Source organism: Erinaceus europaeus, unplaced genomic scaffold (genome assembly GCF_950295315.1).
Source record: "Erinaceus europaeus unplaced genomic scaffold, mEriEur2.1 scaffold_479, whole genome shotgun sequence".
Classification (NCBI taxonomy): domain Eukaryota; kingdom Metazoa; phylum Chordata; class Mammalia; order Eulipotyphla; family Erinaceidae; genus Erinaceus; species Erinaceus europaeus.
The window spans coordinates 27,942-38,333 of record NW_026647771.1 but is presented as its reverse complement, the minus strand read 5'-3'; the positions used below and the strand labels follow the sequence as shown (position 1 = coordinate 38,333).

General features: G+C 51.5%; 1 protein-coding gene across 2 annotated transcripts; it reads right to left on the bottom strand.

Annotated features, from left to right (window-relative positions):
* Window positions 1–392: 392 nt before the first annotated feature.
* On the bottom strand, window positions 393–8,624 carry REEP2 (receptor accessory protein 2). 2 transcript variants are annotated; one of them, XM_060184371.1, is made up of 9 exons: window positions 8,457–8,624; window positions 6,741–6,813; window positions 6,387–6,463; window positions 2,728–2,848; window positions 2,439–2,552; window positions 1,950–2,097; window positions 1,722–1,852; window positions 1,523–1,631; window positions 393–679 (listed from the first exon to the last, which is right to left on the bottom strand). In XM_060184371.1, the coding sequence occupies exons 1-8, from the start codon at window positions 8,486–8,488 to the stop codon at window positions 1,563–1,565; spliced, it is 765 nt and encodes a 254-aa protein (XP_060040354.1). In that variant the 5' UTR covers window positions 8,489–8,624; the 3' UTR covers window positions 393–679; window positions 1,523–1,562. The 2 variants fall into 2 exon arrangements, with proteins under 2 accessions (XP_060040354.1, XP_007517616.1); XM_007517554.3 differs by having other exon boundaries at window positions 393–1,631.
* Window positions 8,625–10,392: the final 1,768 nt, after the last annotated feature.

Below are 10,392 nucleotides of genomic sequence, written 5' to 3'. Positions count from 1 at the left end.
GAGGGGAAGACAGAGAGGGGGAGAGAAAGACAGACACCTGCAGACCTGCTTCACCGCCTGTGAAGCGACTCCCCTGCAGGTGGGGAGCCCGGGACTCAAACCGGGATCCTTATGCCGGTCCTTGTGCTTTGAGCCAAGTGCGCTACCACCCGACCTCCACCCCACAAGAGCCCTTCTTAAGTCTTAATTCATTCTGATCTCTGGGATCTTGAACTCCCCAAACCATTTTTCCCAAAATGAACCAGCCTCTTATCCTAGAGAATCAAAGCTCCTGGGATTCACTAGCTGTCATTCCCCCACTCCCTTTCATGTCAGGGTTTTGCTTCTCACTAGGGGATCTTTCCCACCTGCAAAGCGCATGGGATAAGGACATAGCACAGGGACCAAAATCATGAGGTGCCAGAGTGTGGTTTATTGGCTCATCCAGTGCCAAAGGTCCAGCAGGACCTTGTCCATAGAATTAGGGGCCCCTGGGCTCCTGAATTTCATTTTCTTCTTCAAACATTCCTCCAAGCCCTGGCTGAAGCTGCAGCAGAAGCTGGGACAGGATGTGGGGCAGAAGCTGGGCTCTGACAGGGGTCTGCTCACATGAGGCCCAGTCGCTTGGCACAGGAAGAGGTTCTGGTGGGGAGCACAGGCCCCCAGGTGAAGAGGAGAGCAGCTGGCCTCTACAGCAGCTCTGAGGTATGGAGGAGATCAGGAGGAATGGGGTGAGGCAAAAGTGGGGAATGAGGACACAGAGGTGGAGGTAAGAGGCCCCTCACAGCCCCATTTTCTCATGGTGTAGGGGCCTCTTGTGTTCAGAGACTAGGAACCAGGGCTGAGAGGGAGGAAGTAAGGCTGAGGATAGGGGAGGTTACTGCTGTAGGGAAAGTCTCTTACCTCAAAAATGTTCAGCCCCAGACCTAGAAACACACACACACACACACGCGCACACACACACACACGCGCATACACACACGCACCCACACCCAGTACCCCACCTTCCCCTACCCACTGTTTCCAGCTGCAGCTCAGCCTGACCATCCTGGTCAGTGAAACCACACTCAGCCCCCACACTTCACACACAGCTGTGGCCAAGAGCCCCTGCCTGCCCAGTTCCCTGAGGCCTTCCACACTCACTCCCTCTCTCCCATGTGCCTTCAGGGCACATCTGTGCTGTGATGGCCTCCTGCCCTTCAACCCAGGGAGGAAAAATGGGGGCATGTTCAGACCTCAGAGAAGCGGATGGCCATGGTCTTCAGCAAGGCACTGGGTGGGTGGGGACAAGGCTGGAGCAGGAGTAGTGGGACAGGCTCTGAGGAGCCCCCACCTCCACGGGTGGCTCAGTCTCAGCTCCTGCTCCAGCCTGTACCCTCACCCCCACAGCAGGGCCCCCTCCTTTTCTCCAAGCCCTTCCAGAGGAGTGGCCATTGGGCAGGCACTGGAAAACAACCGGCAGAGGGGCCCTGGGACCTGAGATGTCTGGGCTACCAACCAACACAGTGTGGAGCAAGGGCTGGGGCTGAGGCATCCTGCTCACTCTGCAGATTGGGGATTGGGGGGGACGGACACATGGGACCTCAAGCTGAGTCGCCCCCGCCAGAGGTCTTCTTCTTAGGCCGGGTTTTCAGTGTCTTGGACGCCAGTGGCTGTGGACACAGGAGGGCAGAGGGCTCAGCCTCTAGTCACAACCCCTTCTTTAGCTCCCCCACCCCCTTGAGCTTCAGCCTGGTTCTCACCTCAGCTTTGGGCATTTTTTTGATGGGTTTGACTTTCTTAGGGGCCTTGTCTCCCATGTCATCCTCAGATGTCTCTGTCCGGGACTCTGCCTGGCTGGTGCTAGTCCTTAAACTCACGGCCGGGTCATCTCCTTGTGATGGGGGAAGGGCAAGCAGGGGTTCAGGGGTCTGTCCCACCTGGCCTCCTTGCCCTCACGTCTCCCCACCCAGCCTTGGCCCTGCCTATACCGAGGTCCTCAATGGTGTCCAGGAGGCTACTGGGGGGCGGTCGGAGGCGGCCATCGGGTCCCTGCAGGTTCATGGAGTCTTCGTCACGGATCAGGGTCAGGTCCTGCATGCTGAAGCTCCGGAGTTTCTCTGACAATACGCCCTGGCCCTAGAATCACCACCACATGCCGGAGGAAGAAATGGGGTGGAGAGAGAGGTCACTGTGCTGTGCTAGATTGTCACAGGGCTCAGTGCCTTCCCCACACTATCCTCACCTGGGGCTATGATAGCACTGAGTAAAGCAAAGGCCACACCTTCCCTTGGGACAATGAGGACAGGAGGCTCAGAGGGTGGAGATCACTTAGAGGGCAAGTGGCAGAGCCAGGGCTAGAACCGCACCAACCCCAGACCTTCACAGCCCCGAGGATAGGGAGGACACAGAGGGACCTGGCCAGGAGAATGAGGGGAGCCAGGTGGAGGCCCTGGGTGCTGAGCCTACCCTCAGCTCACCTTTGCTGCAGCCGTGACTGCCGCGTTGGCGGCCAGGTTCAGACCCCTCTTGCCCACCCTCATCATTGTCTCGTAGCTCTTGTCTCTGGCCTGCGTGATGTACTCGTCGATCTCCTAGGGGTGGAGTAGTCAGAGGGCAAGGAGGAGAGGTAGGGGGCCTGCTGGGCAGACCCTGCCCTGCCCTAGTTTGCACCCCAAGGCATTGCCTGCTCCAGACCACTAGGGCTCTGCTAGGTCACATGTGGGTGTGGGCAACAGGCCGGGAAGCCAGCTGAGAGTGGGGGCAAACCTTCTCCTTGTTGGACAGTGTCGGGTGCACGAACTTGCGGTAGAGCACACTGGAGCCCTTGGTATACGGGGACAGCAGCCATATCACAAAGGCGATCTTCAGCTCAAAGTAGAAGGGGAACCTGTTGGGGGCACCGGGAGTCAGGACATGCAACCCCCTCCCCATTGAGCCTGCTGGCCCCCACCCCTGAATACACTGGGGTCCGCTTGTGGCTCATGGAGACCAGGAGGCTCAGTTGAGATTTCAGGTATAAAGTGACCCCTGCAGGAGTTCCCTCAGTAATAGCTCTCCTCACCTTCTCATTCTGACAGAAGATGCCCCCACCCCAAGCCTATGTCTTGGGGTCAATGTCAAGTGAGCTCTCTGACCATCCAGGTGCATTCACCCCTTCTCTCCCTATCCTTCCTCTGAGGAAGACAGGGAGAGCAGCTGTGCTTTGGCTCCCACCCCTTGTTGCCATGACCTGCCTTGGGCTTTCAAGGATTGTTCTCCACTCCCCACTTCTTTTCTCTCTAGGACACATACTTCTTGCTCCTTTTGGGCAGGTTTCTTATATCCTCACACAGCTCTCACACCTTCTCTCCTGGCCTTTTATCAGGAGGCATCTACACTTGTTGCCCTTGATTTGTATTTATGTGTGAATGAAGAATTGAAGAACTAGACTTTATCTACTCTGTAGTGGATAAAGTGTTGGACTCTTAAATTTTTTTAAAGGTATTTTATTTATTTTATTGGTGAGATACTGAGAAAGATACAGAGAGAAACACCAGAGCACTACTCAGCTCTGGCTTATGGGACTGAACCTGGGACTTCAGAGCCTCAGGCATGAGAGTCTCTTTGCATAACCATTATGCTATCTACCCCTGCCTTAACATTTTTTTTTTTTTTAACTTGTATGAGACAGACTAGAATACCACTCAGTTTTAGTATATATTAGTGCTATCTATCAGTGCCAGTGGTCAAACCTGGGGCATTGGGCATGCAAGTCCTATGCTCTACTACTGAGTTCTCTATCTGGCTATCTGTCCCTTGGGCTTTGCACAAGCATGATTTCATGGTTCTGAACTTTTTGCTCATTTAGAGACAGAGAGAGAGAAAAAGAGGGAGAGAAAAAGAGAGAGAATGGAAGTGACACCCTAGCACTGGTGCTTCTCCAGTGCTACTGAAGCATGTCCCGTGTGGTGTGTCAGGGCCTGAACCTAAGTCATGTGCATGGCAATGCAGACCCCCAATCTGGTAAACTATTTCTCTAACCCTGGCACTCAAAAAAAAAAAAAAAAAAGACTTGGGGCCTAGGACATAGCTCAGCCAGTAAAGCACACATTTTTAAAATAGTTTTTATATTTATTTATTTATTTATTTTCCCTTTTGTTACCCTTGTTTTTTTATTGTTGTTGTAGTTATTGTTGTTATTGATGTCGTTACTGTTAGATAAGAAAGAGAAAAATGGAGAGAAGAGGGGAAGACAGAGAGGGGGAGAGAAAAATAGACACCTGCAGACCTGCTTTACTGCCTGTGAAGCGACTCCCTGCAGGTGGGGAGCCAGGGACTCAAAGCTGGTCCTTATGCTTTGTGCCACATGTGCTTAACCCACTGCACTACTTACTGCTCGACTCCCTAAAGCACACATTTTACCATGCACAAAGAACCTCAAGCCCCCAGCCACCACATGGGAGCACCTGCAGAGGGAATGCTTCACAAGTGGTAGAGTAGTGCTGTGTTATCTCTCATCTCCATCTCTACTCCTCTTATTCTCCCTTTTTCTCTGAAAAAAATAAGGTAGCCTGGGTTGTGGTTCAGTGGATACAATTAAAAAAATTTTTTAAATTAAAATTTTTTTCTCTCTCTCTGTCTTCCTCTCTTCTATTTCTCTCTGTCCTATCCAACAACAACAACAACAATAATTGCAACAACAATAAAACAACAAGGGCAACAAAAGGGAATAAATAAATTAAATAAAATATTTAAAAAAATTTTTAAGTATGGGACCAGGTGGTGGCACACTTGGTTGAGCATACACATTACAGTGCATAAGGACCCAAGTTCAAGCCCCCAGACCCTATCTGCAGGGGGAAAGCTTCATAAGCAGTGGATTGGTGCTACAGGTATGTGTGTGTGTGTCTCTCTCTCCCCTCCAAGTTCTGTCTCTCTCCAAAATAAATAAAAAATAAGGTCTAAAACTATGTATTTATATGAGAGAGACTAGAATATCACTCAGTTTTTGTGTGTAGCAGTATTGGTGATCTAACTTCGGGCTTTTGCTATGCAAGTTCTATGCTCTACTACTGAGATCTCTATCTGGCTCCTGCTCTTAATTTTTCTTCTGCTGCCAGGGTTATTGCTGGGGCTCAGTGCAAGCACACAAATCCACTGCTCCCTGCAGCCATTTTTCCTTTACCTTTTCTTTTTTATTTGCTAGGACAGAGAGAAATTGAGAGGAGAGGGAGATAAAGAGGGAGAAAGAAAAACAAGACACCTGCTTCTGTTGTAGTTATACAGATGACTAAGACCTTCCTGTCTTCAAAATGATCACACTTAGGCCAGCAGTACCTGGAAAATGTCTTTGACAGGCAAGCACTAGTGTTTATAGGATTGAATCATACTCCTATTTTACAAATAGGGAATCTGAAGCCTACAGAGCTGTGATCTACCCAAGGTGACAGTGAATCTGGCAGAAGTGGGTTTTTGAAATTCTACAGTAATGCATTGGCTGTCATCAGAAATGTGAGGGCTATGGGGCTATGTGTCTGTCTACTGGTTTATTTACTTATTGGTCATCTCTAGGGTTTCACCGATCTGGGCTGAAGTTTTCAGACAAAGGGAGAGCAAGAGTGAGAGAGCAAGAGAGCGAGAGAGTGAGAGAGAGAGAGACACACCACAGCATGAAAGCTTCCTTCAATGCAGTGGGGGATGCATTGTGCATATGGCAAAACAGTGCACTATTAAAGTGAGGTGTTTTTGTCAGTCCTATGCCTGTTCTTTTTACTTTTTTGTCCTTGTCAGAATTTTACCTCTCTGGGTTAACTTTCTCAGACAGAAAGAGAGCAACAGAAAGAGGGAGAGATCACAGCACTAAAATTTTTCAGTGCCATAGTGCTGCCATGTGGTGTACTGGGGGGTTGAACCTGGATCTTGTGCATGGCAACAAGGACACCTACACAGCCGAACCATCTTGCCAGCCCTGTCTGCTCTTATTTATTTATTTTGTTTTTTGTTTGTTTTGCCTCCAGGGTTATTGCTGGGGCTGGTGCCTGCACTATGAATCCACAGCTCCTGGAGGCCACTTTTCCCATTTTTTGTTGTCCTTGTTATTGTTATTATTTTTATTGTTGCCAATGCTGTTGTTGTTGCTAGATAGGACAGAGAGAAGTCGAGAGAGAAGGGGAAGACAGAGAGGGGTAGAGAAAGACAGACACCTGCAGACCTGCTTCACCACTTGTGAAGCGACCCCCCTGCAGGTGGGGAGCTGGGGGCTAGTACTGGGATCCTTACGCCGGTCTGCTCAGCCCCATCTGCTCTTATTTTGATGATCACACCAAGCCTGGTGATGGGGTGTATGTGCATCTAGACCCTCATGGGACTGTGAGGGACCTCCACCCTGGGTTTCACACTTCCATTTGACAGACTAGGAAGGGCAAGTCAGAGATACAGAGCCTTACCAAGAGAGCACGATATCTGTGAGGGTCTCAGCCGTGGTAAAGAAAGCAAAGACGATCCAGTACATCATCCATTTCACCTGTGGGGTACAGAGGGAAGCACTAGCAGGGCCTGGGGTGGGGGGCTAGGGCTCCACCTTTGCCTGCCAACTATGCTGGAGGTGCTATATGGACAGGCACAGGCAGGACCTGTTTTGCCTGCAGATCACCCAGGGCTGGGGGAAAGGCACTCTATTGAAATAAGGTCTCAGTGCTGACAACCTTGATACAAAGTCAACCCCATCTGTAACATGACCCATCGTCACCCTTTATCTCTGCCATGTGGTTTGGGTGGGAGATGAAGGACCAAACACTCACATATTCCTTCACGTTTTTTGTCTTCACGGCCTTGTATGAAGAATAGGCTGGGTACAGAGTGCCAAAGACGAGCCTAGGGAGGCAGGCTAGTTATTGAGTGGTTATGAGCCCCTTGGCCAAGTGGCCTTCCCCTCCCAGCTCAGCCTCAGTCCTGGGTAGGTAAGGGGAGAAGGGACAGAACTTCAAAGTGCCACATCAGCTGAGTCCAGCTGGACTCAGGTCAGGGGTTAAGGTCAAAGCTGTCCATCTGCAGGCTTAGCCCAAAGAGCAATAGCCTTGCCTGCTCCACCATCAACTTCTCCTGAGAGACCAAGGTTCACTGAGGTCCCTTTGGTTGTGATCCTGGGTTCAACACAAACATATCATGAGGAATCTGGCCAATGGCACAGGGTATCTCTAGGCACCACACGGTCATTCATACTCATCTGTTCTTACATTCTACTTTCTCATCTCAGGGTCAGGCTGGGCAGCACCAAGTGTGAGAGGGAACCTAATACTGCCTACAGGGGGCAGGAGGCCCCAAAAGGGGCACAGAAGTTTATTCTCTCAAATAAACACTCTTGGGACTCAGCTCAGGGAAGGGCCTTAGGCTTGAGGCGGGGCTTGAGTGGGAACCTGGAATTAATCCTGTTAGAGAGATCACACACAGGGCACGAGAGGGAATGAGAAAGCCAAAATGAGAAAGCCGAGGTCCCTCCAGCAGCTGCTCTAGATGAGAGAGAAGCAGCTGCCCTGAGGACTACATGGACGATGAGGTTCCTGGATGCCCTCTGGTGCAAAGTGGGGGATTTTGGTGGGTTAGAGGAAGTTAGGAACACTACATGGCAGCATAGAGTGGAAAGATGGCAGTGAGGAGGGACTGAGTGGCAGAGTCCTGAACTGGGGCAGGAGTTGGCTGCCAGCCCCATGGGGAACCCCTGCCAGCCTCAGCCCCTTGACAGTTTGTTGGTATTGTCTGTTCTCACATGCCTGCTTGAGGCAAGATACTTCCGATGTGGGGAGTGTAATCCTCAAGGACAAATTCTGGGGTTGTGAGAATCTGCGGGAGTAGGGTTCCTTCCTGGTGCCTAGGGGAGGAGGCAGGAACAGAGCTGTGGCTGGCAGCCTGGTATGAAGGCCACCTAATGTCCTCTCATCTATGGTTTCCACAGTTTCAGGCCCACACCTTGTCCTCTGAGCATCTCTGCTTCGCTGATACCCAAACATGCTCTCTGGGGGGCCCTCATGGCATGCGCTCCTGCAGAAGATGGAGGACTTTGGGGAGGCCAGGTGCAGGCTCCAGCCCTAAACTATGGAATTATGAGGTCCTGCCTTGCCCCCCCCCCCCCACTCTTTTCTATTAGCTTTCCCCACCCCGCCTGCCCGGGGAGATGACAACCCAGGTCCCAGGAGCTGCTGGGTGGGGGAGGGGACCGCCTCCCCTCATAAATCAAACCCTGCCGCTCAGCCCCTGGGATGAGGCCGGGGATTAGAAAGACCAAAGGAGTGTAAAGCCAGGCCTGCGGCGCTCCAATCTATGTCACCTCCCTCCAGATGGGTCTCCCACCACCATGTCTCTGGAGGAAACCCCCGCCACCCCCAACCCCAGCTGGAAAGCCGCGCCTTGGGGTGACACTGCCGGAGGAAGCCCGGGGGTGGTCCATCCCTGGCGCGGATGCCCCTCTTCCCCGCCATCCCTGTCCCCTCCCCCCGGCCGCGCCCGGCCGCCGCACTCACACCACCAAGCGAGAGATGATCCAGGACACCATGGCTGGGCCGGGCGGGGCGCGGGGCGGGGACCCGGCCCGACCACAGAGGCAGCTGCCTGAGGCCGAGCGGCCGCAGCAGCAGAAGCCGCAGGAGCAGCAACAGCCGCCGCGGGGCAGCGGAGTAGAGCCGCCGCCGTTAAAGGGGAGGTCCTTGCCGCAGCGGCGGGCTGTGGGCGGCGGCGGCTCTTAAAGGGGAGGTCGAGGCGGCGCAGGGGCGCGCCCCCAGCACCTGCTGCGGTTGGGCATGCGCTTCTCACCCTCGCGGCCCCGCCCGCCTTCACCTTTCCTAGGCTGGGTTACCAGCCCTGGGTTTTGGGGTGGGGGGGTGTCCTCTGGGGCAGGGGGCTTTAAGGTTCCATCCCGACTTCCCTGTCCGCATCCTGTGTGCTGCCCTGCCTACAGCAGGCTGGGGGCTTAAGACAGCCTACAAAGAATAATAGCTCTGATTAACTGAGTGCTTACTATATGCTGGGCTCTGTGTCAAGAACTTTACGTGCATTGTTTCAGTGAATCCTCCCCATCATCCTATAAGGGAGATGTTATCATTTATTGTTATTTAAGATTTTATTTAATTAATGAGAAAGATAGGAGGAGAAAGAACCAGACATCACTCTGGCACATGTGCTGCCGGGAATCGAACTCAGAACCTCATGCTTGAGAGCCCAAAACTTTATCACTGCGCCACCTCCCGGACCACATCATTTATTATTATTATTTTAACAGAACACTGCTCAATTCTGGCTATGATGATGTTGGCTACTGAACCTGGGACCTCCAGGCCTCAGGCGTAAAAGTCGGTTGTGAAAAACAGCTGTGCTACTTTCCCTGCTCGGCACAGGTTATAATTATCCTCATTTTTGTAGATAACGGAATTGGGAAGCTTAGGGAGGTTTGATAATTTGCCAAGGGTTACAGAAACACAAAGTCATGCTGCTAAGATATGAACTCAGGAACTCCTTGTCAAACAGGCTTCTCCCAACTGCTGAGCAACCCTCCTCCTCCCTTCATCACAGACCTTGCAGAGACCCCAAGAAATACAAGTCAAACGTTTGGTTGCACCTGTCCACTCCTTTTCCTTCCAGTCTATCCTAAACCACTCGAGTGGGGAGAGGACACACTCACTTCCCCTTCCTACCCCCATCCGCTATGATTTAGATGTCAGTCTAAGTTTTACAGGGGAGCAGTCCTGTGTTCTAAAGATGGTTGAGAGACCATTGCTTTACCCACTGTGCCACCTCCTGGATCACCTGTGTTCTAAAGATGGATACCCCACATTGAGGCAGGGGGAGTCAGACTTTTTTTTTTCAGACAGGCTGGGAGAGAGGCCTGCTGTCTAGGTTGGAGATGGATCCAGGCGTTCCAGTTCCACCCCCATCATCAAACACTGCCAGGCAGTGGATGCCCTAATTTTGAGGACATTTATATCCAGAATGTAGGCTAGTCTGCCTCCTGTTTTTCACCAAAGCAACAAAGTTCTAACTTCCACAACTCCCCTTCCTCCCGTTACTTTACTTTCGTGTCCAATTTCAAAGCTTTTGCATTCATCTGCCCTTTCATATTGGGGTGTAATTCTGGTGATTACAGCATCAAACAGTGGCCATAAAGGCTGAAAGGACATGCTCAGAGTCCTGTATCTGAGCTACAGTCCTACCTAAGCTCAGTATCCTTGAACCACACAATGGTCTGTTTTCATCCTGATAAGTGTATTTCCAGGCTCTAATGTTTTGAAATATATATTTTAATTTCTTATATTTATTCCCTTTTGTTGCCCATGTTGTTTTATTGTTGTAGTTACTGTTGTTATTGTTGTTGGATATGACAGAGAGAAATGGAGAGAGGAGGGGAAGACACAGAGGGGGAGAGACAGACAACTGCAGATCTGCTTCACCGCTTGTGAAGCGACT

Coding starts and splice junctions, on each gene's coding strand:
- REEP2 (XM_007517554.3), bottom strand. CDS start 8,488: ATGGTGTCCTGGATCATCTCTCGCTTGGTGGT. Junction 6,814..8,456: donor ATCATCTCTCGCTTGGTGGT/GTGAGTGCGGCG, acceptor CTGCCTCCCTAG/GCTCGTCTTTGGCACTCTGT. Junction 2,098..2,438: donor CAGTCACGGCTGCAGCAAAG/GTGAGCTGAGGG, acceptor TGGTGATTCTAG/GGCCAGGGCGTATTGTCAGA.